This window comes from the organism of the source record quoted next (assembly GCF_019968955.1).
Source record: "MAG: Porospora cf. gigantea A chromosome Unknown PgA_NODE_35_length_61652_cov_340.663, whole genome shotgun sequence".
NCBI lineage: Eukaryota > Apicomplexa > Conoidasida > Eugregarinorida > Porosporidae > Porospora > Porospora cf. gigantea A.
In genome coordinates, this window is record NW_027151645.1 from 22,654 (window position 1) to 46,750 (window position 24,097).

General features: G+C 53.9%; 14 protein-coding genes across 23 annotated transcripts; 7 read left to right on the forward strand and 7 right to left on the reverse strand.

Moving 5' to 3' along the window:
- Positions 1-175: 175 nt before the first annotated feature.
- On the reverse strand, positions 176-1,513 carry KVP18_004070 (uncharacterized protein; the record flags this gene model as incomplete). The annotated part of the gene is made up of 1 exon (XM_067956353.1): positions 176-1,513. The coding sequence occupies one exon, from the start codon at positions 1,511-1,513 to the stop codon at positions 176-178; it is 1,338 nt and encodes a 445-aa protein (XP_067809381.1).
- A 72-nt stretch (positions 1,514-1,585) lies between these two features.
- KVP18_004063 (uncharacterized protein) lies at positions 1,586-2,267 on the reverse strand (the record flags this gene model as incomplete). Of its 2 annotated transcripts, XM_067956337.1 has the most annotated exons (2): positions 1,586-1,897; positions 1,926-2,156. In XM_067956337.1, 2 exons carry the CDS (start codon positions 2,154-2,156, stop codon positions 1,586-1,588), a joined length of 543 nt encoding a protein of 180 aa, XP_067809367.1. The 2 variants fall into 2 exon arrangements, with proteins under 2 accessions (XP_067809367.1, XP_067809368.1); XM_067956338.1 differs by lacking the exon at positions 1,586-1,897 and having other exon boundaries at positions 1,917-2,267.
- Positions 2,268-2,284: 17 nt separating this feature from the next.
- KVP18_004050 (uncharacterized protein) lies at positions 2,285-5,019 on the forward strand (the record flags this gene model as incomplete). 3 transcript variants are annotated; one of them, XM_067956313.1, is made up of 7 exons in its annotated part: positions 2,285-2,392; positions 2,430-3,096; positions 3,124-4,304; positions 4,331-4,446; positions 4,473-4,534; positions 4,563-4,829; positions 4,856-5,019. In XM_067956313.1, 7 exons carry the CDS (start codon positions 2,285-2,287, stop codon positions 5,017-5,019), a joined length of 2,565 nt encoding a protein of 854 aa, XP_067809344.1. The 3 variants fall into 3 exon arrangements, with proteins under 3 accessions (XP_067809344.1, XP_067809342.1, XP_067809343.1); XM_067956311.1 differs by lacking the exons at positions 3,124-4,304; positions 4,331-4,446; positions 4,473-4,534; positions 4,563-4,829; positions 4,856-5,019 and having other exon boundaries at positions 2,430-3,110; XM_067956312.1 differs by lacking the exons at positions 2,285-2,392; positions 2,430-3,096; positions 4,331-4,446; ... (1 more) ...; positions 4,563-4,829; positions 4,856-5,019 and having other exon boundaries at positions 3,219-4,325.
- Positions 5,020-5,141: 122 nt separating this feature from the next.
- KVP18_004057 (uncharacterized protein) lies at positions 5,142-5,597 on the forward strand (the record flags this gene model as incomplete). Its single annotated transcript, XM_067956325.1, has 1 exon — positions 5,142-5,597. One exon carries the CDS (start codon positions 5,142-5,144, stop codon positions 5,595-5,597), a length of 456 nt encoding a protein of 151 aa, XP_067809355.1.
- A 254-nt stretch (positions 5,598-5,851) lies between these two features.
- KVP18_004058 (uncharacterized protein) lies at positions 5,852-7,396 on the forward strand (the record flags this gene model as incomplete). Of its 3 annotated transcripts, XM_067956326.1 has the most annotated exons (4): positions 5,852-6,003; positions 6,043-6,300; positions 6,338-6,429; positions 6,468-7,396. In XM_067956326.1, the coding sequence occupies 4 exons, from the start codon at positions 5,852-5,854 to the stop codon at positions 7,394-7,396; spliced, it is 1,431 nt and encodes a 476-aa protein (XP_067809356.1). The 3 variants fall into 3 exon arrangements, with proteins under 3 accessions (XP_067809356.1, XP_067809357.1, XP_067809358.1); XM_067956327.1 differs by lacking the exons at positions 6,338-6,429; positions 6,468-7,396 and having other exon boundaries at positions 6,043-6,304; XM_067956328.1 differs by lacking the exons at positions 5,852-6,003; positions 6,043-6,300 and having other exon boundaries at positions 6,372-6,429.
- A 50-nt stretch (positions 7,397-7,446) lies between these two features.
- Positions 7,447-7,998, reverse strand: KVP18_004074 (uncharacterized protein; the record flags this gene model as incomplete). Its single annotated transcript, XM_067956358.1, has 1 exon — positions 7,447-7,998. The coding sequence occupies one exon, from the start codon at positions 7,996-7,998 to the stop codon at positions 7,447-7,449; it is 552 nt and encodes a 183-aa protein (XP_067809386.1).
- Positions 7,999-8,163: 165 nt separating this feature from the next.
- Positions 8,164-9,489, forward strand: KVP18_004060 (uncharacterized protein; the record flags this gene model as incomplete). Its single annotated transcript, XM_067956332.1, has 1 exon — positions 8,164-9,489. One exon carries the CDS (start codon positions 8,164-8,166, stop codon positions 9,487-9,489), a length of 1,326 nt encoding a protein of 441 aa, XP_067809362.1.
- Positions 9,490-9,657: 168 nt separating this feature from the next.
- On the reverse strand, positions 9,658-12,552 carry KVP18_004048 (uncharacterized protein; the record flags this gene model as incomplete). 2 transcript variants are annotated; one of them, XM_067956309.1, is made up of 1 exon in its annotated part: positions 9,658-12,552. In XM_067956309.1, the coding sequence occupies one exon, from the start codon at positions 12,550-12,552 to the stop codon at positions 9,658-9,660; it is 2,895 nt and encodes a 964-aa protein (XP_067809340.1). The 2 variants fall into 2 exon arrangements, with proteins under 2 accessions (XP_067809340.1, XP_067809339.1); XM_067956308.1 differs by having other exon boundaries at positions 9,658-12,447.
- A 55-nt stretch (positions 12,553-12,607) lies between these two features.
- On the reverse strand, positions 12,608-13,732 carry KVP18_004053 (uncharacterized protein; the record flags this gene model as incomplete). The annotated part of the gene is made up of 1 exon (XM_067956317.1): positions 12,608-13,732. The coding sequence occupies one exon, from the start codon at positions 13,730-13,732 to the stop codon at positions 12,608-12,610; it is 1,125 nt and encodes a 374-aa protein (XP_067809348.1).
- Positions 13,733-13,907: 175 nt separating this feature from the next.
- KVP18_004080 (uncharacterized protein) lies at positions 13,908-15,599 on the forward strand (the record flags this gene model as incomplete). Its single annotated transcript, XM_067956365.1, has 1 exon — positions 13,908-15,599. The coding sequence occupies one exon, from the start codon at positions 13,908-13,910 to the stop codon at positions 15,597-15,599; it is 1,692 nt and encodes a 563-aa protein (XP_067809392.1).
- A 72-nt stretch (positions 15,600-15,671) lies between these two features.
- On the reverse strand, positions 15,672-17,105 carry KVP18_004079 (uncharacterized protein; the record flags this gene model as incomplete). Its single annotated transcript, XM_067956364.1, has 1 exon — positions 15,672-17,105. The coding sequence occupies one exon, from the start codon at positions 17,103-17,105 to the stop codon at positions 15,672-15,674; it is 1,434 nt and encodes a 477-aa protein (XP_067809391.1).
- A 42-nt stretch (positions 17,106-17,147) lies between these two features.
- Positions 17,148-17,861, forward strand: KVP18_004071 (uncharacterized protein; the record flags this gene model as incomplete). Its single annotated transcript, XM_067956354.1, has 1 exon — positions 17,148-17,861. One exon carries the CDS (start codon positions 17,148-17,150, stop codon positions 17,859-17,861), a length of 714 nt encoding a protein of 237 aa, XP_067809382.1.
- A 100-nt stretch (positions 17,862-17,961) lies between these two features.
- KVP18_004062 (uncharacterized protein) lies at positions 17,962-21,607 on the reverse strand (the record flags this gene model as incomplete). Of its 3 annotated transcripts, XM_067956335.1 has the most annotated exons (2): positions 17,962-21,124; positions 21,153-21,307. In XM_067956335.1, 2 exons carry the CDS (start codon positions 21,305-21,307, stop codon positions 17,962-17,964), a joined length of 3,318 nt encoding a protein of 1,105 aa, XP_067809365.1. The 3 variants fall into 3 exon arrangements, with proteins under 3 accessions (XP_067809365.1, XP_067809366.1, XP_067809364.1); XM_067956336.1 differs by lacking the exon at positions 21,153-21,307 and having other exon boundaries at positions 17,962-21,072; XM_067956334.1 differs by lacking the exon at positions 17,962-21,124 and having other exon boundaries at positions 21,149-21,607.
- A 33-nt stretch (positions 21,608-21,640) lies between these two features.
- KVP18_004051 (uncharacterized protein) lies at positions 21,641-24,080 on the forward strand (the record flags this gene model as incomplete). Of its 2 annotated transcripts, XM_067956314.1 has the most annotated exons (2): positions 21,641-21,893; positions 21,922-24,080. In XM_067956314.1, the coding sequence occupies 2 exons, from the start codon at positions 21,641-21,643 to the stop codon at positions 24,078-24,080; spliced, it is 2,412 nt and encodes an 803-aa protein (XP_067809345.1). The 2 variants fall into 2 exon arrangements, with proteins under 2 accessions (XP_067809345.1, XP_067809346.1); XM_067956315.1 differs by lacking the exon at positions 21,641-21,893 and having other exon boundaries at positions 22,122-24,080.
- Between the last annotated feature and the right edge of the window lie 17 nt (positions 24,081-24,097).

Here is a 24,097-nt window from a genome sequence, read left to right on the forward strand (position 1 = left end):
GTAATTTTATGTCAGAGTGCGAAAAGAGTACTCCAAAAACTACAATGGTGATAAACAGAGGCGGACTCACAGTTGCTTCTAACACCACGACTTCGCACCTGGCTCTACTGGGCATCGGACTCTCCTCCTGATTCCAAAGTCATGTCACTAGATTCCCACGTACTTGCATCTACCACTAATTGTACACCAGGTATTTTGCTGTGGCTGAAAAGCGCTTGTAACCTTTGATCACCTTGTCGATAGCGTCAATTAGGTGCTTCTCCGACACAGCCTTCTTCCGTCCGCGGATAGCGAACATACCGGCCTCGGTGCATACACTCCGAATGTCTGCGCCCGTGCAGCTAGGACACAGCCGGGCCAAGAGTTCGTACCGAATGCCTTTCTCCATGCTGATCGACCTTCCGTGGATCTTGAATATATGGGCGCGGCCTTCCAAGTCTGGTAGGCCGAATTCAATCTTCCGGTCCAGCCGACCTGGGCGAGTTAGCGCCGGGTCCAGGGTATCAGGTCGATTGGTAGCCATAAGTACCTTGATGTTGCCTCGTGCGTCAAACCCGTCTAGTTGATTTACGATCTCCAGCATTGTTCTTTGGACCTCATTGTCGCCTGAACCTTCACCTCCGCGAGCACCACCAATAGCGTCTACCTCGTCAATGAACAGAATGCAGGCCTTTTTCGACCGGGCGAGTTGGAAAAGTTCCCTCACAAGCCGAGCTCCTTCACCGACGTATTTCTGCACCAACTCCGAGCCAATAACACAGATAAAGCAGGCGTCTGTTCGGTTGGCAACGGCCCGCGCAGTTAGTGTCTTACCGGTCCCAGGAGGACCGTAACACAGGATGCCCTTGGGGGGGTCAATGCCCAGAGTAACGAAGCGCTCTGGCTGCAGCAACGGCATCTCCACCACTTCGCGCAGTTTCTCCAGCTGCTCTTTGCACCCGCCGATGTCATTGTAGGTCACGTCAGGCTTCTCTTCCACAGTCATCAGAGACACGGTAGGGTCGATGGCAGGTGGCAGAGGAATTTGGATCCGGTACTTTTGGCGATCGACGCCTACGCGCATGCTTTCCTCAATGTCAGCCGGCGCGACCTTGTCTCCAAGGCCCACCACGAATTTAGCCATCTGTCGTATGTTGATGGTGTATTTCGCGTTGTCGGTGCCGGCGTCGATGATTTTAGTGCATCGAGCCACTTGCAGAGGTTGGCCTTGTTGACGGTCCTGAGCGAGGTTCCACTGAGATGGCGGAGCCAGACCAGTCTCCGTTTCGATGATGCCGCTGGTGTCATCGATCTTTTGTTGAAGCATTTTTAAAACGTTCTCTGCTTGTTTGCATCCGGCACTGCTAGTGCCGGAAGGCCGGCCGTAGTTCCGAAGAATGTCGATATCGATCTCGTCCAGCGGCACAGCACCATCCTCCTCATCGAGAAGGAGGTCCTCCAACGCCACGGGGGGACCTTCTGGTCGTTTACGCCTCACGATGGCATCTTCCTTGTCCGCCTTGCCGGCTACCATTATTCTGCTATTCGCACTTTTGTGCCACGATTTATCTCATTGGAAACGACAAACCCTGCCGGGCTCAAACCCTCAAATAGCATGGGGCTCTTCATTCGATACGAACAACTCAACGTGTCCAGGAACTGGCACCATATCTGGCCCTTTTGAACTCGAGGATTGCAAGCTGAGAAGTCGAACTTCAGCCCTCTTAGATTTCAACTGGGATCCAGAGACCTTTTCCCGTCCGGTTCCACCGTGGGCCTTGACCATGTGTAGTGACTTCAAGGTCGACATCCAGCACCACATGACCAGCAAGTGTGCTGATACCAACATCAGACCGAACACGACGCCTACGATATGCATGAACTGCTCTGTGGTGATGGGATCGGACTTGTCATGATTCTGAGTGCCCTAATTCAAGCTACCTCACCACTTTACTCAGGATGACGCTCAGAGTAATGAGGTCCGCCACAGTTATGAGGACGTCAACGTGCATGACCACATAAACAACCTGTAGAAGGATAACCTTGCGATTGACAATGCAAAGCAGCGCCATCAAGCCGATTAGGAGGCCCAGCAGTCCGAAGACCACATCAGGCACACTCCAAATAGCCAGCCGAATCAGCGAGGATCCAAGGCGGAGCACACTGTATGCGATCATGCCCTTGTAAAGAGACATAGGACAGGCATAGAAGCAGCTGTCCCATGTCTGGCGCGGTCTAAGCCTTCGGTAGGCTTCCGCCGCCCACTCAGAAGGTTTGGATCGCACCATCGAGTATTGACTGAATAATGACGTTGCTGTTGCTTCCGCTGGCACTTGTTGAGGCGCGGGTGTTACCTTGCCTCGACTTGCGCGAGATTACGCGGCTTGCGCTGACCTGTAAGACGCTGCAGGAGGTGAGTGTAGTACTTCAATGCACCTCATCCTTCACAGGCCTCACAAAACGGAAAATGGCTTCATGAGGCAGTCGTGAACTGCTGCGTAACCCCCGCCTCGAGGCCGGCTCTGTGGATTCATTGCCTCCGACTGGACGCCCTGCTTCCGACGCTGGTTGCAGAAATCCGAAGTCGCAGCCAGCTTCAGAATCAAGATGGCGTGGTCTTTTTAAATCAGTTTGAATCCTCGTGTGCCAGGAGGCCGCATGTGGTTGAGTGTCACTACAGCAAGGAGTTCATCGATGGAGTGGTGGAGTCGGCAAAATCTTTGCCTGACCAAGCCACTAGTATTAGCCGAGAGAGCAGTTTGCAGGGTGCGAAGTTTACTTGTCCTGAGCCCACCGACACGCTAGAGGGCCGAAGATGCATTCATCCTCAACTAGCGTGCCTTCTGGACAAGGTCAGGCTCGAAATGAGTGCCAGGGACCGGTCTCAGCCGGACACGGCGGCTCTGGAGGTGGTCCCCTCTTATTGGCACTCGTGGTGCTCTGTCAACCCAGCTGCCCAGGCGGTCTTCGCCTTCCTAAACGACCCTGCCTGTGTGCAATTTCCGTCCTCGGTGGCCAACGATATACAAAAAGATCTCGATCGGACATTCCCGACCGCTACGCTTCTGTCTTGTCCTAGCGGACGTGCTGCCTTGGCTAGCGTGCTTAGAGCCGTCGGTGGGGGCGCATAACTTACTCACCCAGCGTGTGCAGTGCCCGTTGTGGGGTACTGTCAAGGTTTGAATTTTGTTGCAGGGGTCTTTCTACTGCATACGCATTGTCCAGTCCTTTCCTTTTGGATGACTGTAGCGCTGCTCAAACACTTCGATGGACATCTGCTCTACGCCCCAGGAGTGCCCTTGTTGGCCCTCCGGTTGTTTCAAATGGAAAAAACGGTTCGACGGCAGCTGCCTGACGCGGCAAAGCAGCTTTACAACGTATCTCTGAATCTGCAGGTCTTCACCCATCAGTGGTTAATGTCCTTCTTCGCGTACTTCGTGGACGTTGCTACGCTGGCCCACATATGGGATTGCTTTTTTATGGATGGCTGGAAGACACTCTGTAGGGTGGCCACAGGTATTGTCAAGGTGTTCCACCCCTTCCTTTACACCCAGGATCAGGATACCGTCCTCAAGTTAGTGCAGGACAGTCGCCGGCTCGTCAGCTGCTTGCATCGGTGTGACGACATCTCCGAGAGACTTCCGTGTCTGGACTCCGAAGCATTGGCTTCGGTAAGCAGTAAGGTTCTTGTGGACGTTGCGCACGTTTGCATTTTGGCCGTCTCGAGGTCGGCTAGGCAGCTCCTGCGGATCAGTTATGGCTTTAAGGTCACCAACAGCATGTTGTCTCGGTACTCCCTGGATTTTCAAACAACCAAACTCTTGGAGTCGGCACGGATGCCCGTCCTCTCCTACCTACAGGCCGGCGCGATATCGGAACCTGAATGCAGCCACACACTGTTGAGTTCGCGTCGGCAGGAGATGATCAAGGACAGTTGGTGTTCAGGCGAGCCTCTTCGAGGATTAATCTTCACTACAGGACGGGACTTGACACCATCGTCCTGGGTTGTCGTTATCGACACTCGTAACATGATAGCTCGTGACTGGCCTGCGCAGATCTGCCCTGCGAGGCCGAGAGACCTCCTTGCATCGGGTCACCCGAGGGTATGTTTCCCCCCTACGGAAACCTCAGCATTCGCCTCGGCAGAGGAATACGCGCACCCATCTGTGGACTCTCTCCTACAACGCCTGTTTCTCTGCAGTTTGTTTGACACTGACTCGCCTATGAACGGGTTCCTAGAAGGGACGGCCACTGCCTCGTACCTGTACATGTCCTTTCGACATTTCAGTGACTTGGTGGCCATGTTAATTGATGTGGATCAGACTGTGAGTGCAAGCGGTACTTGACATAGATTGCTGAAGAGTTTCATGGTTTCCAGGAAAGAGATGAGGAGCTGCGCCGTCAAATCGCCGGCTTCACAGCCCACCGCAAGCGGAAAGTAGAGGCCTCTCATGCCCAAACCAAGCAGTGAGCCCGCTACCACCTACACACAGGCTTGAGGACTTGCACAGCACACTACAGGAGGTCACAGATCCGACAACACCTCGGACTCGGTGTGGGTCACGACGGCGGAAGATACACAGCACTCATCGCGGCTATATTTGGAGACAGGCCAAGAACTAGAGAGCGTTGGAGAGGCGGGGGGATGCTGGAGAATTTCGTGCGGCGGAAAGAGCCTTCTAGGGAGGACGTGGTCCGAGATATCGGTGTTCTGATGACCACAAAAGCACAGATCGACCGAGAGCTTACTCGTGTGAAATCGCAGCTTGACGGGCTGGTGGAGGAGAGGAAGGAACTCATTGCCGAGATTCAGAAGACCATTGACGACGTGGTTGCAGTAAGAAGGGCAGGTGGGTGCCATTTCAATCGCACACAGACTACTGGTCCTTCCTCCACTCGAGGCGCATCTGCAGGTGGACGTCGAGGCTGCCATCGTTACAGCTACTGGCGGACCCTTCTATGCGGTCCAGTGTGCGAGCATGTGGAGAGCTCCCATCGTTGTTGCCTCAGTTGTCATCACTTTTAACTGAACGAGATTAGCCCTTGTAGGCCAGGACTTCTGAACTATGTGTGGTTAGGCCAGGACCTCCCAACTATTTTCGCGGTAACCCTAAAACGTTTGTGGGGAACGGCGTTAATTGAAGGTGAAAATTGTATAAAGCATGAGCGACGTGGACACGCGATCGGCTACATCGGCTGAGAGTCTGAAGTCCCAAAATGTGGACAGCTCGCCACCCTCGAAGAAAAATCCAAGAAAATCCAAGAAGTCGAAGACGACTTCCAAGTCCATAGATAAAAACGGCCAGATCAAGAAGAATCCGCCTCGAAACCGGAAAGCCAATCCGTTCAGAAGTGCCATTTGGAAGCTGATTAAGCAGGAAATCGGCAACATGAAGGTTTCTACTAAGTCCTTGGAAGTCTTCACCTCGTTTGTGATGGACACCTTTCGACGCCTTGTCGGAGAAGCAAGTGAGCTAGCTAAGCATGGGAAGAAGGACACTATACAACAGCGCGATGTGCTAACGGCTTGCAAGTTAACCATTGGAGGAGAGCTAGGCAGGCACGCGATGATGGAGACGCAAAATGCGTTGGCGAAGTTCAGTGCCAGTGGAAACTGACGTCTGTAGACGTCAAGAGCACTGTGCCTTGGGAGCACTGCACCTTGGGCCGTCCTCGAAGTCAAACGCTCTCTACTGGCATCACAAGTACTGACATTATCTCGAAATGTTGAGTGGAACTACTCAGGTAGTAGAGCTGTAGTGTATTATTCGCCAGACAATTAACAACTCGACGTCGCATGATGATCACCAAGCGTGACGAACGACAGCATTCTTTGATGCGTGCTCGAAAGTGATGGTGCACTGCACACAACATGGCGAAGTGGTCGAAGGTCGCGCAGTTCTCAGCGAATGCACTAGCGCTGGCGCTGACGGCGAACACAGCGGTGCAGCTGGACATTATGAGGGAAATCGCTATGCGAAGTCGAGTCCTTGTGGATTCAGTGGGGTTTGACTACGGAATGAGGTACGACGATTAGGTTCCTGGGGTGGTGACATGTTACAGGTACTTCCGTTTGACTGATATATTGGTGCTGGGGTTGGCAGGCAGTCTGTTCAGTTTGCCCCTCTGTGTTTACGTCTTGGGCAACTTTGGATTTAGGATGACTGCAGTCATCGGACACCTCATGCATACCTTAGGGTTCATGGGATACTTCAAGGGCCGCGACCTTATGAGTAACACTCTCGGTGCCGGTCTGCTAGGTCTCTCGACGTCTCTGATCTTCAACGGTCATTCTATGATGTCGAAGTTGGTTCCGTATAGGTGAGTGCATTCATGGTTGGCAACACAATATTTCCAGGCATGAGCTGGTCGTCCAGCATTTTCAGACGCTGATGAGTACGCTCTCATTGATCACGCCAGTGCTTTTGTTTTTCCTTGGGGAGTACCGCAGTAAGTAAGCTAAGGTCTATGATGTTGATTCTCTTCAGGTCGACTTGTGGGATATGATGTCTACAACTCCGTTATCTTGGGATACATTGGATTCCTGTACCTCTTGACACCCTTGGTATTCTTTACAGCCAAAGGCCACACATATCCGCAAACCCAAGAGTGGGACGCCGAGGAAACCAGCAGCGACCTTTCCGACGGCGCAGGCAGCAGCAACGAAACTCCTGAGAACGAGAACCAGAGGGAGCCCGCACCGTATCAGCCCTTTGTGTTGCTGAGTTCTTCATTACCGCGCGTGTCAGAGAGTCTCCCCATGGTACCCCTGCAGGGATTCGAAACAGCCACAAAAAACTGGCGGAACCAGGTTCGGTCGCTACCATTCCTCATATGCGCCCTGTACATGTTTAACGTGAACTTCCGAAGAGCCTACTTCCTTGCCAACTTCAGGGAGATCTGCTTCGACTTCGTGAAGGACCCTGCTGAGGCTCATAGCTTGCAGATGTTCTATAACTACATCTCAGTGATTGGGTTCCTGGGAACGTTGGCGTGGGCTTTCCTAGTAGAACAGTCAGTTCAGATGATGCTGTGGTTCTCCACGTCGCTCGGCATCCTCATTCAATTGAGCCTGTGCTTTGCCAGTCCTGTGGCCTTACGGGTTGCCGCTGTTCTTTTCGCTTTCTACAACACCAACATCTACGTCGAGATTTACTACGTGATCACGGAGTTGTTTGGTCAGACATCGTCGAATTTCTTGCAGGGACTCATGTTCACTGCTGGAGGGCTGGGCGCCTGTTGCGTCCTTCTGTGGAATCGAGTCGTCAGTGTATACTTCGAAGAAAACTGGGCAGTTCAGAACGGACTGATGTTGCTTATGGCGCTGTTCAGCCTCTCCTTACCGGCGTATAGGTTGCTTCAAGACCGCGCTGAGGCCAAAAAACAGAATCCAGAGCGCAAAGCGAGTTACGTGTAATGGTGTGCAAAACTGAGCTGGCAAGGGAAGTTAGACAGTAAGCAAAGCACTTAGAACCCCATAGCGGCCTTCTTTGCTTCCTTCTTGGCGCGAATAGCCATGGCTCTGGCCTTACGGGCCTCAGCCTGCTCCTGGAGGGACTTCTCCTTGATGGACTGGTTCTTGGCGAAGTGGATAGTCTCAATGATATGTCGCTTCGACTTGAACTGGTTGCCCTTCGCCCGCGCGCGGAAGCGATGGTACATATGGCGGTCGATGATGCCTCCGTCTCTGTACTTCTTCAGGAGCCGTCGGAGGACGCGCATACGTCTCATCCAGAGGACCTTCTCGGGCATACGAGCGTTTTTAGTTCCGCGGCGTTTGCCAATGCCCATGTGTCTGCCCTTGCGCTTAGCCTCCTGACGGCGCCTGAAGCGGAAGCGGGAAACTCCAACCGCAGCCTTCTTGACGATCACTCGGTTCTTGACGAACTTCCTGATGGCCCTCTTGGTCTGGGCGAAAGCAAGGTCTCCAGTCTCCTGAGGGTCCATCCACACCTTCTTCTTGCCGCATCCGAGGATGTCGGCGGCGAGACGCCGTTGTAGCTTGAGCTTCTTTGCCATGTTCCCGTTGCCTGGGAGAGCCTCTTAATCGATATTTTCACGGCGCCGTTCTGTCTCGAGGGGATCTTTTCGGCTCTAGCGCCCTGCAGACAGGCAGTCACACCACGGTGTTGGTTTTCATGTCTACATGGTTCCCACTCCCAAAATTGCGAATCCTTATTTCAAATGCGCTCGTGTCTCGCGTTTTTGTCTACATTATGCACCTCGCTACGAGTGGGAATCATTGGAGGTGGCGTTGGAGGAACCTCTGCCGCATATTTTCTGAGGCAAAACGACCCTGAGGCGCAGATCGACGTCTATGAACGGAAAGACACCATAGGTGGCCGCGTGGCATTGGTAAAAGTCGGCGCCAATGAATATGAAGCCGGAGCCGCGATCATCCATTCAGAAAATTTGTATGCCTCCCGCTTACTCAAGCTATTAGGGAAGGAGGCGATGACCTCAGCTGAACCCTTTGGCCTGCTAAGCAAACATGGGCTGGCGTTTCAGTCGTCCTCTCTGGGATGGATGACGTCGGCTCGGCTGTTGTGGAGGTACGGCCTGGACTTGCTTCGACTGGATCGACTGGTGAGCTCGACGCTACGCGCATTTTCCCGTGTCTACCCCTTACTAGATGCTGGGGAGTCGTTTTCATCTGTCCACGAGCTTTTGGAAGTCATGGACCCTGAGTTCGTTGCTCTGACCACTATGTCTCTGGATAGCTACCTTCAGTCTCAAGGATTCAGTGACCGGATCCGGTCGGAGCTCGTACACGCAGCCACCATTGTAAACTATGGGCAGACCCCAAATGAGACGCACGCATTTGTAGGGTTGGTGGGGCTTGCTGGTGCCATCGGCAGCTTGTTCAGTGTGCGTCATGGGAACTTTCAGCTGGCCGAGGGTGCTTTGAGAGTCTCAGGAGCCAACCTCATCTCTGCAGAAGTCACTCGAGTGACCCGAGGTCAACCCAACCTGGTTGAATACCTGATCGATGGCGAGAAATTCCAGAAGAACTACGATGCTGTGGTGATCGCGACGCCGATGACTGCGGATTCCGACACTAGGCCCGCTATTGAGGACGCAAATGACAGCTACGACGGAAGGTACTGGAACTTGGGCATCGCATTCGTTGAGGGCGATCCAAATTTTCCGGATCGTCATGCCCTGCTGAGTACCCGGGGTCACACGCAGTTTAACAGCATAAGTCGTGTGGCCAGTGTGAAGGACCAGACCTTCCATTCAGTCTACAAGGTATTTTTCAACGAAGATATTGACCCGTTGAGCTTTTTCTCAGCCGTTAAGACTAGCCGCGTGGGGCGGTGGCGGGCCTACCCTGACTACAGTTCCACTCCACCGGGCCCGTGGAAAATGGCGTTGGGGTCGGGGCTCTATTACCTGAACGCTATCGAGTGGGCGGCGAGTGCTATTGAGATGTCTCTCATCGCCGGCAAAAACATTGCGAATGCCATCTGTAAGGTCTCTTCAGATGTCTCTTTGTATGATGAGTTGTGAATGAAGAAGGAATCATCACAAATCTTTAACAAATCACTGGATCCTTTATTAAGGACACCAACCTGATCCCTTCAAGGAAACCGTCTCCTATCAAATCTTTCAGCTCAAACGTCTCAGATATTTGGAATCGTTTCAACTTATGACAAATACACAAACAGCAGTATAGCCTTACAAAGTCTCCTTGTCCTCACGAACGCGACTACCGGTTCGACGATCGGCAGTTGCAGGTCTAGTGGACCTCTCGACGTCAGATCTCCCTCCAGAGGATCTTCTCTCAAGGTGAGGTCGCTCCACCGAAGGTCTCTGCTCGACGTCATTCCTCCTCTCGACATCAGGGCGCTCCACAGAAGATCTCTTCTCGACTTCATTCCTCCTCTCAACATCAGTGCGCTCCACAGAAGATCTCTTCTCGACGTCATTCCTCTTCTCGACATCAGTGCGCTCCACAGAAGATCTCTTCTCGACGTCAGATCTCCTCTGATCGTCCTTCACAGCCACTCGAATCGCATTGACAGCAACGTCCTCCTCCGACTTCAAAGCACGAGGGGGGTCTAGAAGGCCACCCAGTCTCTCTTGGTGGTCCAGAATGGAACGATCTAGCATGTCGTCAGGTCGCTCCCCAGAAGCACGCTTCTCAATGTTAGGTCTCTCCACGGAGGGACGCTTCTCCATGCCAGGTCTATCTACAGAGGGACGCTTCTCCATGTCAGGTCTCTCTACAGAGGGACGCTTCTCCATATCAGGTCTCTCCACAGAGGGACGCTTCTCCATATCAGGTCTCTCCACAGAGGGACGCTTCTCCATATCAGGTCTCTCCACAGAGGGACGCTTCTCCATGTCAGGTCTCTCCACAGAGGGACGCTTCTCAACGTCAGGTCTCTCCACAGAGGGACGCTTCTCAATGTCAGGTCTCTTCTCAATGTCAGGTCTCTTCTCAATGTCAGGTCTCTCCACAGAGGGACGCTTCTCAACGTCAGGTCTCTCCACAGAAGGACGCCTCTCCGTGTCAGGTCTCTCCACAGAAGGGAGAAAAGGGAGCTTCTCAATGTCAGGTCTCTCCACAGAGGGACGCTTCTCCATGTCAGGTCTCTCCACAGAAGAAAGCTTCTCCATGTCAGGTCTCTTCTCAATGTCAGATCTCTTCTCATGATCCCCCTCCGACTTCAGAGCACGAGGCCGACCTAGAAGGCCATCTTGGTGGTCCAGAATACCATTGGAACGATCAAGCACGCCGTCAAGAACTCCTTCCCTGTCCTGGTGGTTCAGAATACCATTGGAATGTTCCAGAATGCCACTCGAACGATCAAGCACACCGTCGAGAACTCCTTCCCTGTTTTGGTGGTTCAGAATACCATTGGGATGGTCCAGAATGCCACTCGAACGATCAAGCACACCGTCGAGAACTCCTTCCCTGTCCTGGTGGTTCAGAATACCACTGGAATGGTCTAGAATACCATTCGAACGATCAAGCACGCCGTCAAGAACTCCATCCCTGTCCTGGTGGTCCAGAATACCATTGGAACGATCAATAACATCAGCAAAAACGCCATCCTGAAGATCCAGAAGGCCACTGGCTTCATGATGCAGGTTCGCAGAGTGGGAGATCAATGGCTGCGACTCAGGCTTCCCCAACTGCGCAGTGCGTATCGCACCCAGCAGGCTTCGTGCCTCCTCGGCTTGCAGCCCGCGAGGAGCCCTGTTGATCGGGATATCAGTAACAACTCCACGCTCCCAGAAGCGCGCAACCCGGCGGCAGAATTCAGCGCTAAGATTCGGTGAGAAGGGAGTCCACTGCCTGTCTACAGCCATGTCTTCAGATCGAAGTCGGCGTACGCGATCTACAAGAGAGGGTGGGGCGCGTGTAGCATCTGACGAACGACCTTGTGTGTCAGAGCCAAGGCGAGTCAGAATATGAAGTCGCTCCTCCTCAGTGAAATCCGCAGGAGACACAAAACCCATCGTCTTGAAGAACCGACGGATATTTTCCAACTCCCCCTCAGATGCATTCGGCACATCTCTGTTCCTCATCGTGGCTCGCACAAGTTCTGGCTCCGCGCCCTCAAGCGCAGTCATGAACGCAAGCTTCTTGGAGGCCAAATCCTCCTTACGGGATTCAGACAAGTTGCGGCTCAGGAAGCCAGACTCTTCTTTCTCTCGAAGCTTGCCGCTAACGGCGTCGAGATCGGCAAACCAGTCTTGAAAGACGCGCACCCGATCCAAAGAAAGATCCAGAAGACGGCGGACGTCCAGCATCGGAGGCTGTTCGGGCGCAGGAAGGTCATCGGAACACCCAAGTGATGTCAGGAGCAGGCCTAGCTCGGTGATGGGCAGCGGGCGTCCCAATGTGTGACTGAGCAGGTTCGAGGTCTCAGCAAGGTCGCCTAGTGTATGCAGAAAGCCCTTGAATGATTCCACGCTGTCAACGGGCACATCGATGCCTGTGATTTTCAAAAGATCCTCGGTGAGACTATCCACCGACCCGCCCTCAGAATTGATGTTCATGATGGCCTGCAGTTCGCTTGCCGGTAAACTCAACAACGCACCCACTGGGAGTTCCCCCGTCTGCAGCGGAATAAGATGATCCAACACCGCTCGGACTTCCAACCCTTCCCTTGCCCCCAAAACCTCGACAATTTGGCCCTTAGTCCTAGGTAACAATGAGGCCGCCACCAAATCCTCAAGCTGTACGGAATTCTCGTCGAAGAGTGCACCGAGAACCGTCTCCAGCGGAGATTCGCCATCCTGAAGTCGCGCCGCGATTTTTTCAGTCACAGCGCCAGGAAGACGCAGTGCCGCCTTGAGAGACTTCGCGAAGCCCTCGTCACGAATGGAGTGAACCACAGGCTCCACCAAAGTCCTGTCTGGCCTTTGTCCCGCCTTTGCGTTTACGAAGCTCACTGCCATGGGAACCGCGGAAGCCGCGTTAAAAGCTACTGCAGATAGGAGAAGAGCGATCATTGATTTGATGGAGATAAGGTGATGGGAGTCTGACCAACATGAATGTGGGGCCCATATCAGAATTTCGGACATGAAATACGCTGCAGTGCACCTAACTTCGTACATTTCAAAGATTCACTACTTCTGGCATGCTATTATTATAAGCCCGAAAGCCGCTTTATTATAAGCCCGAAAGCCGCTGACAAGTGGTGAGCATCTTCCGGTACTTGAAACTAGCGAGTCCGCTCGTAAGAAAGTTGCTAAAAGTGCATCGGCCCAGCCATGAGATATCCGCTGTCGCCACACAACATCCACCGAGATCCAGCAGCATGGCAGACATGGGAGGAGTGTAGGGCTGAGGGTCGCTGAAGTGTGATGCGAGGTGGCTGGCTTGCTTTTCGGCGAAGTAGAACATGTCAGCCTCTATGTTCGCGCACCCCCCTATTGCCTGGATCTTCGAGTTTTCCTTCGTCAGGAATTTGTCATTGACGTCGAAGTGGAGGTCGTGGTCGCCTGCGAACCCCTGAACGTAAAGGTCAATGGCCTCCACAGGTCCATCCGTTGACAACTCCAATGTCTGCGGAGCATCAAAGACTTTGAAGGAGGGGAAATACTGGTCGAACTCGGATACAACTGACACAAGGGTCGTCTGGGTTCGGACGTCGATGCCTTGACGTTTTAGTTCACTCGCCACCCGTCGTCGAAAGCCTTCTTCCTGGCCCTTGAGGATCTCGTCTCTGCAGATTACCGTCACAGATTTCCCAGCTTTCCTGAGAAATCCAGCCATCTCCAGTGCCGTAGGTCCCGCACCGTTGACCAATACCCGCTTACACCTCGTTACGGACCCCTTTAGCGCCTGGAACTCAGACTTGAAGGTGTCAATGCCAAGAAGCTGTCGTTTACTAGGGCACACTGCTTTTTGGGTTCCTGTGCACATAACCACCCTGTGGATTCCGTTTCTCTTAATTTCGTCTACGACAGACGTGCCGGTCTCTCCCGTTTGTCCCCCTGACATGGGTAGCACGATAGCGGCCCCGTCCAGCATTTCCAAACTGAGGTGCGTGTCCGTAACGCCAGTCACGTACCCTCGGATGTGCTCCGAATCCGACCCAGCCACATTCAAAGGATGAACCAGCTTATCAAGAGGTTCTGCAGGCGTTGTGAGGCTCATAGGGAGTCTCACACAGTCCAGCAGGTAGTCGCGCGGTTCTACCAAGAGGAACCGATGCCTCTTGAGTTGTTTGAGTTCATAAAGCGCAGCGAGACCACTGAGTCCTAAACCGACAATCACAACAACATTGGACATTGGAATTGGACGAATATCGACCCACGTCGCACCCCACATGTTGGCCTGCGGCGGATAGACAAACCTCTGAAGAATGCTTCTGGGATCCTGCAGCGGGACAGAGATCCTAGTCAACTCGAGGTGTACGCTTTCCAGATAATCACCTACAAATAGAGTCAAATTACAATTGTAAAAGATGGCGTTTTGGAACTCGAAGGCACATGGGGACTTGGCCGCCCTAGCCGAAAAATCTAACTCCACCCACCTTCGTGAACTCCTTGCTGAGGAGGGTCGGACGGAGAAGTTCTGGGCGGAGGCCAACAATGTTGTGCTGGACTATTCTCGGCAGAAGGTCACTAGCGAGGTGTTGGATGGACTTGTGAACCTTGCTGAGCAAATGAACGTCGGCCCTAAAATCGAGTCCATGTTCGCAGGGGAGAAGATCAATGAAACCGAAGGACGGTCCGTGCTGCATGTGGCGCTCAGGGCTCCAAGGGACGCCACCATTCTGGTAGAGGGAGAGAACGTGGTACCAAAGGTCCACTCAGTATTGGATCGCATAGAGAACTTCTCCTTACAAGTGCGGTATGGCGATCGTAGAGGACTCACGGGCAAGCTCCTCACCAAGGTGCTCTGCATTGGGATTGGCGGATCATACTTGGGTCCTGAGTTCGTAGCCGAAGCACTGTCGACTTGTGACGAGGCAATCCGCACCCATAAGGAGCGTCAACTGCGGTTCCTTGCAAACGTGGACCCTATCGACGTTCGTCGAGCTTTGCGTGGCTTGGACCCCGAGACAACTCTCGTTGTGATCGTTTCCAAAACCTTCACAACGGCTGAGACCATGCTGAATGCCAGGACGGTGCGGAAGTGGCTACTAGAGCACTACGCCCAGAAGGGGCTGGTGGAGGGTGTTGTAGCAAGCCACATGTGCGCCGTTTCTACGAACCTCAAGCTCACAGGAGAATTTGGCATCGACCCTAATAGCGTCTTTGAGTTCTGGGATTGGGTTGGCGGAAGGTTCTCTGTGACGTCTGCAGTGGGTGTGCTTCCTCTGTCGTTGCATTTTGGCATGCCGCTTGTCCGTCGGTTCCTAGAGGGGTGTCATGCCATGGACGATCACTTCAGAACCACTCCCCTAAGGGATAACTTGCCTGCCATTCTCGGCCTCCTTGCCGTGTGGAACACTACTTATTTGAAGCACTCCACATTCGCAGTGCTCCCATATTGCCAAGCACTCGTTCGATTCTCAGCTCATATTCAACAGCTCTGCATGGAGTCCAACGGCAAGTGCGTCACTATGTCAGGTGAGACATGCCCCTTGGAACTGGGTGAAATATTCTTCGGGGAGCCGGGAACCAATGGCCAGCACTCCTTTTACCAACTAATGCATCAAGGGCGAATTATTCCTGCGGACTTCATTGGATTCGCAAGAAGTCAAGTGGCGGAGTACCAGAACAATCTTATTGATGGACATCCTGTCTCGAATCATGATGAGCTGATGTCGAACTTCTTCGCTCAGCCCGATGCGCTGGCCTATGGTAAGACTCTGGATGAGGTGCGAGCTGCAGGTGTCCCCGCCCCGTTGCAGAACCATAAAGTCTTCCATGGTGACAGGCCTTCCAGTATGATTCTGATGCCGCAGTGCGACGCCTTCAACGTAGGCCAGCTGCTTGCGATATACGAGCACCGTACAGCTGTACAGGGATTCATGTACGGTATCAACTCCTTCGACCAGTGGGGGGTTGAGCTGGGCAAGGTTCTTGCTACCAACGTGCGTGAAGTACTAAGGACCATGCGTACTGATGGTGCTGATGGCGCCGCGTTGGACTCGTTGCCAAGAAACTCGCGAAAGCTGCTGGAAAGGTACTTTCATGCTTCGAAGTAATTGACAAAAGTTTTGTTGGTGGTTTAGAGAGAGAAGAGGTTGGTTGTTAGAGGTTATAGATAATGCGAGACACTACTTCGGCTGTTCGTTGGTGAAACCAGAGGCCACGCGGATTGCAGACACCAAAAAACCACTAAAGAGCCGCTCAGAGTTTTTCATGATTGGATGCGTCCGCATTGGAGCGATCTGCTGTGGTCGGAGGAACACCTCCTCCAGTCGTACGCCTACCCAGTCCAGCGATCGCGACAGCATTGCCTGGACCACCGCCAACGGAGCCATGTGCTGGCAGAAGAGCACCACCCGTCCGTCTGGCTGCACAAATCGGTTGGCTACGTCAGCCAGCAGCTCCGCGAGACGAATGGCTGGAGGGACATCGGACCTATTCCGGGGAATGGATTCTGACGCCCTACAAGCCGAAGGGAAGCTGATGGTACCAACCAGTGCATCGCATCCTCCAGTAACGGCGAGGTCAAGCCACTCCTGCTCTCGGCGGGCCTTGCGTAGTCTGCCGTTCTCCATGTGGTGCTGGGCTCGAGCGCGGTGCTCAGGATCGGCTGTCGGATCCTCTGCAATAGACCTCGTGGAGTCGGGAATGCGCTGCTCGAACCAGGCGTCGTCGAAGCAGTAGTTGCGGTGGTTGTCGTTTGACAGAGGGGTGTCCAGCGCCCGAGTCACCACAGAAAGGGGAAGCTCCTTGATGATCGACTTCTGCTCAGGCATCACCTCCACTTCGTCTACAATCTTGTTGCTGATTCCCCTCTGAGATACTCGATACAGAACCCCACGGCCAGCCAGCCTTATCGCAACAGCACCAGTAAGCAGGCCAAGGGAGTGATCGTAGACCATGACCCTCTTCCCTGACTGCACGTTGCCCAAGGCTAGGATCATGCCTAGGTAATCAGGCCGCAGACCAGCAATCTTTGCACCGTCATCGCGCCGCATGTAAGCCAGGCCTACATTGTACACGCTGGGAGGAAGAATCGTGATCTGCTGAATGTACTTCTTGAGTTTCTTCAGAAGGTACTTCTCTCGTCCGAATACACCCTTCTTCTCAAAAGATTTTGAGCCCTCAGCCAACAACCTAGTGAGTTCTTCTGCGCAGAGCCCATCTCTCTTGAGACGCTCCACATCATCATAAGATACAGATTGGGACGTGTTGTCGTCGCATATGTCGCGGTTGTCGAAGTCATCCTCATCGTCCTTGGCTTCTTCATCTTCGTCCTTGCTCAGCAACTCGTCCACTGATAGCAGCGGTTTTCGTCGCGACCACACCCCATTTTCGAGTCGGAAACTCGACCCGAACGGCTGGTCTGAGATGAGATCCACAGGTATTAGGTACTTTCCAAACCTTAGGGTGGTCTTCGGTTCTTCATCGGCAATGGAATCTCCTTTGTCCAGCCGGCGTCGCTTTCTTTTGGATACGACAGGGACGTCAGCAGGTAGGTATTGTATGCTCATGGATCCTGAGGCGTCCCGCAGCACAAAGTAATGTCCTGGTCGCAACATCAGAAAAGTCGGAATAAGTCACACTAAAACATCCCAGTGAGGATGGCCCTAACAATAACCCCAATCGTCAACGAAATCGAAATCGCTTCCCGCCTCAACCTGAACGACGTGTTGTCGTTTCTTGTGGACTCATCAACTCACGTGGACTTAGTGGAGGGCGCGAGCCCGGCTCTAAGTGCAAATTGGCTAGAAGAGAAGTACCACCGCGATGAGGAATTCAGAGCAGTAATGGCTGTTGCCGCTGCGGAGTACGCCCGGTTAATAAAGCAAAGGACCACACAAGTTGGATCCGCCCACGTGCACACAGTGCAGTCCATTAGGTCCCGGATGGCTCCCCAGCGAATGTGGTGCACGCACAGCGAGGTCGAAAAGGCTCTGATGAAGGTGGGGTCCTGCGTGCCGCTGAGGGCGCTGCTGAGGCTGTGCGATCTGTTTCTGCAGTTTTCCGGATTGGCAGCGAGCAGGAGTCGCGAGCGAGGCTGTGAGCTCTTCGGCTACTGGCTGACTGTTCTACTTCGCCCTAGAAAAGGTAACGCCATCGGAGACGCCCTCGTGCCAGCGCTGCAAGCGCAGATGCAGCCGAGAGTGGGAGGGAGGCTGCTGGGTGAATTCCTCTGGATGCGGTGGTATGACCGGGCTATATGCGCTGTGAATGCTGAGTTCGGACTACGGCTGAAGGCTCGTTTCTCCCCGTTGTTTAGGAGGTGTGCGTCATCCGTGGATCGGGGATGTGAAGTGCGCTCCACTGCTCAGTAGTTGCGAAATTGTCGACACAACACCTAAGGGAGACAGACACCAAGCTAAGTTTTATCGAAATCATCAGTTGAAATCACAACACTAAGCTAAGTCCAAGTCATCACACGAAATGACCATCGCGCACCTGCGAAAGCCCCTTTCGTGCCACCAACTCCAGCACCTGCTTCACCACCGCGTAACCACTCTCCCAATCCGTCTCAGCGTACGTACGCTCCATCTGCTGAAGGACGAGTCTGACCAGGGTAGACTCCAGCTCCACTGCGAGAATTTTGTCGGCGGCGTACGTCCTGTGACGGCCCACTGCAGAGAAGATCACAGTAAGCAGGCATGTGTCGAGGAACCCAGCTCCGAGTTGAGGGTTGGAGACGGCAGCCAGACATAGCTTCGTTAACATGATGCGCGATCGCTCTCCATGTTGGCGCCAGAAATGTGGACCTGTGAATCGGTGTAGGCACGCCGACGCAGCGACCGCTGCCCTGTTGTCCTTGAGGTAGAGTCGTGGCAGCCCGGCTTCCAACACTGTCCACCGAAGTGACTCCGCTCCCTCATCTGTGAACTTCACACAATCGCAGACACGAGCGGCAATGACCTGTGCGGCTTGGGCTAAGGGAGCCTGCTCATTCGACAGCATCTTCAGTAGCCAGCTCATGAGAGGAGGGGTCCAGAAGCCTGGGGCCGCAGTCTGCTCTAGAGCCTCCAACAGGCGACAAACCATCCAACAGAGCCTCAAGGGGGACATTCGGGTTGAAGAGTGGCCTGCTTCGCCCTTCTTGTGGTTGATCCAGCTCAAACCATCTACACGACCAGGGGCCAAAAGAACCGGGGCGGCGGAATCCCGGGTGGTCACGACGCCTACGTCGGCCAGCAGGTCGGAAACTTCAGAGGCGTCGAGCTTGTTGATGGCCTTGATCAGACCGTCGAAATAGCCCACAAGCGCCTTACTGGCGCTATCGCCGAGCGAAAAAGTGCACTCTGTCCATTTGGAATAGTGCACGTCCAGCTTGGATCCAATGGAGCTCACAACGAAGTTCCCATTTCGCGGAATCAGTTGCGAAAGCAAGGAGTCAGGATGCAGCACCTGCAACACCACGTAGCTAGCACTCTCCTGCACTCCTAACGACACCAATGCCATGGCCAATTTGAATTGAACTGCTTTGTCGACCTCCACGCCTAACAACGAAGCCAGCTCCTCCACAATCACATCTCGAAGCTCGAACAGGATAGGGAGTTTGCCGTAGCAGTCTTCAGCCAGCGTAAGCGCGAAGTCTAGACTCTTAGGATCCTCTCCAGCGACGACAGCTCGCCTCCGTTTAAACGGTGCACCACCCTCGTCCATTCTCTGCCTCTTCCCAGTAGGGAGTTCGCCCAGGCCATCCACCTGTTTCGGGCAGTCAGACAAGACGTCATGGGCCTCCAATATTGACAGTACTCGGCCGTAGGCGTCCTCGATGTCGCACCATAACTGGAGATGAGCGGTAACGAGGCACTCCACCGCAGAGATGACGAGACCGGCGTTTGGCGTGCTGAGCGGCATTTCCTCGCCCTTGTAGGTGCTCATGAAGCTCTGTCGAGCACGAACAATGTCTGCTAAGTCATCCAAGACTGCCCAGTTCCCGTCAAAGACGTTTCGGATTCCGGCTTTGCTAACGCTGGCTAGGGCAGGAACCAACAGGTCCAGTTTCCGAAGGGCCATTTCGAGAGCGTCACCTCCAGTGTTGCAGAGTTCAATGGTTTGAGAGAACTCCTGCATGATGCTACCGGTAAACGTGTCCAGCACCTGCTCCAGCTGCTCCCTCACCGTGGCGAAGAGCTCAACGTCATCAATCCCCTTGGACAATTCACCCAGCGCGCAGCACAGTACATCCAAGTGCTTGGTCGGCACCGCTCTAGAACACAGATTATTCACTGAGGAGATAAGCTTCGAGACGCAGGGCAACGAAGGACACTCGTCAGTTTGGGCGCAAGTGGCCACAACCACGGGTGTGTGCCGGCATACTTCCAGACAGAGGTAGGAAGCAGCCTCGAGCTCTGAGTCGTGCGCTAGGCTCATCGTAATCAGCTGCGGCAACGCCTGGAGAACAGCTAAGACGTTCGTTGGTTCTCCATAGTTCTCCAGATTGGAGTCAGACGCCGACGACTTCGATTGGAACGCAAAGTGGATGGACTGGATGTATTGGCCCATCGGATCCTTTGCTGTCTTTTTCTGCCTGGCGAACTCAGCGGCCATGCTGAATTCCTCGGATGCTTGCTCACGTTGGAGGCGAAGACTCGTCGTTGCAATGTCTAGCAGAAAAACCCTGTGGTGTCTGGGAAGGGTGTAGTCGGACTCGAGAGAGTCACCAACTAGCAGCATCCGGAGGAAAAGCGGTACCCGGCGGAATACAGGAGCCAGCTCCCAAAAAGCCTCGACGAACCTGAAAGCCAGTCGGGAGTAGTTGCATACGAACTCCGACATAAACTCCAGGACTGCCTTGACATCCAGGACCATTTTTGAGTCTGGTGGGTTCTTTGGGACCGTTATGGATGCGCCGAACACGGAGGCGTCCACAAACAGAGCCAGCTGCCTTTGTAGCTCGGGCTGGCTGCAGGTAAAGAGCAAGTCGACCATGAAGTTTACTCGAGAGTCACTGATGCACTCCTCGTCGCCCACCAGAGTCAGAAGCCTGACTGCCTTCACAGCCACTCGCAAATCAACGTCCTCCACCGCCCCGAATATGCGGTCAGCAAAGGAACTCAGAAACGACGGAGTGTCTGGAGTCGGAGATAATATCGCCTCTCGCAGATTCTGATCCTCGGCACACTCACACAAGAAGTCGAAAACGGCGAGACGCGTGTCGCCAACCGAGTCATAAAGGCCCCAGCCTAGATAGCGAGAGTACGTCGCAGGCTTGAGGTACTCACTGGGCATCAACCTCATCCAGGAGAGGAGTCCCATTACTACATCTTTGCGGATCTCCACGAACACATCTTTCCAACGAGCAGAGCACACCTTTGCTTGAATCTCCTCCACAAGCGCTTTCAACTTCCTGTCAGCCTCCTCCGCCCGCTGGACATCGGAGACTCGTTGACTCATATCCATAACTTGTATGTCGTCCTGAAGCCGGGTTCGTATCTGTACTAGTCCGGTTCCAAAGCTCATGACCGCCAATGTAGCGGCGTGTCTAAAGCACCGGATTCGACACTCCGTTAGTGGAACTATCCAACTCAGCATTCCAGGCGAAATGTGTTTGATAAGCGCGAGCTCGTCGCTAGAGGACGCCAAACTGGGTGATAAGTGCCTCAAGAACTCACGTGACCCAAAACCTTCTAAAGGAGTCGCTGAACCGCTTGAACCGACGGTCAGCGGAGTACAATGGGTACTTGTCAGCCAGGACGACCTTCCTACGGTCGAGCGAGGCCACCATTCCGTCCAGGCTGTCGTCGATGGGATGCCCAAAGACGTCCATCGGTGAAACGAAGCTTGCTGGCACTCCAGCACCTTCGAGCACAAGGTTCAGAACGTCTACGCTGGCGGCATGTGGATCCATAGTGAATCGCTCGAGCAGGATGTTGATTTCCCGGCTTATCGCCACAGATTCACAGCTTAAGATCGCGTTGAATGCGCGAGAGCGTCTGCCAACGGGAACTTTGCCCATTCCTGGGCCAGACCTTTTAGACGTCGAAACCCTGGTGATTGGCGGGTCTGGCTCGTCTAATATTGAGGGAAGGGGCTTGTCCTTCAGACGCTCAGATCGACGCGCCGTCATTTCGGAAATTAATTTTTTCTTCGTGAAAATTATATGGGTGGCCGTCTGAAACGACCTCGATCTTCGTGCTCATCTGAAGAAGTTGCGTCACCGACAGCGAAAAAGAGACGAGTATGTCTCAGACCGCCTTCAGCGCCATCTCCCAGCCAGGAGCCGCCTTCCGACGATCAGGAGGCCATCCGTGGCGGATCAGGCCTGGAGGGACCCGGGGACCTTTTCTCCGACGCACCAACTCCGCCAGGCGACTGCATATGGTCCGACTACTCCGACTCGGAACCTGAGCGTCGTGAGGACGGAACAGACCGCTGACACAGGTGTCTCAGAGGAACCAGACGACAGGGAACTGGTTTGGGACGCTCTACTGGTGGCCTCGAAACAGGGAGTACAACTCGAAGTGCCAGACGAAGAGCCAGAAAACGAGCCAGGCGCTCCATCTGAGACCGTCGAGCTTTTCGGTGACTCGCTGCTTCCTGGCGAACGGAAAAGACGGGAGGCTCAGCGGCAGAAAGTACGAATGCAGAGGTTTCGCGAAATTCTGGCAACATATGACACTGGTGAGATTATCCGCCAAGACCAAGAACTTCTGCAAGCCTCCAGAGACGCAGATGACAAACGGAAAATAAAAGCGGCGGAGGAAGCAAAGAAGACCCACGAGCTTGTCTCCCAGCAGGCGAGAGAGAGGGACCGGCTGCTTACTTTGCGGCTAATGCTGACGCACCTGTCTCAAAGAGCCCCTATGTGGACACGTTCAGGCGATGACAGTCGCTACATTCCGCTGGTGGCGCCACCTCCATTGCCTAATGAACGGCTCGGGTGTCATGAAGAGACCGGCAAACGAATCACAGACGAGGAGAGACGCAGGTATATCGCTGCTCGAATTCAGAAGAGGAGCCGCAACCAGAGATTGGCAATGTCATGGGCCCGTCAAAACGGCTTGCTCCTTGAACACGACCACCCCCACCGGGTGTTTACTATTTTCAACCATCTAAAGGTGCTGGAGCTTTTGCCGGAAATTTGCTCTCCGGAGGACCTGTTGAGGGTATCGCAAGTCGAAACAGTCACAGACCAAGATAGAAACGACTGGAAGAAGCTGCTGCGCATGGTCCCAGCTCTAAAGGAACCTGCTGAATCTTTCCGCAAGGAAATGACGGACGCGATGGCAGTGTTTTCTGCCAAAGTGGGCGAGGCTGTCGCTAACAAGGCGGCCTCGGACTCCGACTCCGACTTTACTGCTACTGAGTTGAGCAGCGACGACAGTGCGTCCAGGGAATCTGAATCCGAGGGTGATTTGCCTAGACCTCTTTACGATCCTGAATGTTATGTCGAAGTCGACCTCATTCCTGAGGCTGACCAGCAACCTAAGGCTGACCAGCAAGCTGAGGCTGACCGGCAAGCTGAGGCTGACCGGCAAGCTGAGGCTGACCGGCAAGCTGAGGCTGACCAGCAAGCTGAGGCTGACCGGCAAGCTGAGGCTGACCAGCAAGCTGAGGCTGGCCAGCAACCTGAAGCTGACCAACAGTTCGACGCCGACCTTCTGGCAGATCTAGCCGCACTTGAAGCAGACGAAGAGCAAGTTGAGGTGCCACAGATGGCAATGGAGGTGCCAGTTGAGGTGCCAATAGAGGTGACAGTTGAGGTGCCAATAGAGGTGCCAGTTGAGGTGCTAGCAGACGAGAGCACCGAACACCAAGAAGAGGGTCCTCAAGAGAAGTCCCCCTTACCGCATACCTCGCCAAGCTCCATAGGTCGGGTGAAGAAACCAGATTCGAAGAACGAATCGAAGTCAACAGAGCTGACAGCAGAGGAGTTGCAGAGGTTTGCGAGAATTATGAAGCGCAAACGACGACTAGAGGCCAAGAGAAAGAAGGAGTTGCTCGACGACGCCGCCGAGGAGAGTGAGAACGACAAGGAAAACCAAGGAAGTGACAGCTCCTCAGAAGAGATCTATGACGCTGACATCGAGGCTTTCTTAGATCGTTCGGAAGCTGGAGGAGACCACACCGACATTGCAGTGCTGGTCAGGCAGCAAATAGCCGAGGACGACGAACGCAGATACCAAGAGATGTTCACGATGAAGGGAGTCCGTCGCCGCCGGGAGCGCCGCAGAAACAATCCGTTAGAGACTGGCGAGAATATGACCCGTCGGCAGAAACAGAGAGCCGACCTGGCTGACGATGGGTCAGACGCTGCCAGCTGGGAGACCTGGAGCTCTACATCGGACGATGAGAGCGAACTTGGAGAGGATGGTATGCCGATGGCTTCGCGGGCACAAAGAAGTTGGCAGGTGAGCAGGCAGCAGGCAAGGACGGCTGAGCGGCCCGTTGAGGACAGTCTCCTCCAGGAAATGCAACGCATGCCACTAGAAGCGCTCAGAGCTCGTTTGAAGGTGGCTGTAGCGCAGTCCAGCAAGGTCTCAGCGACGCGCAAAGCGCGAGAGAAACAGAGCACTGTGATTGTCGGCCTTAGTGACTAGCCAAACTTAGCATTTCT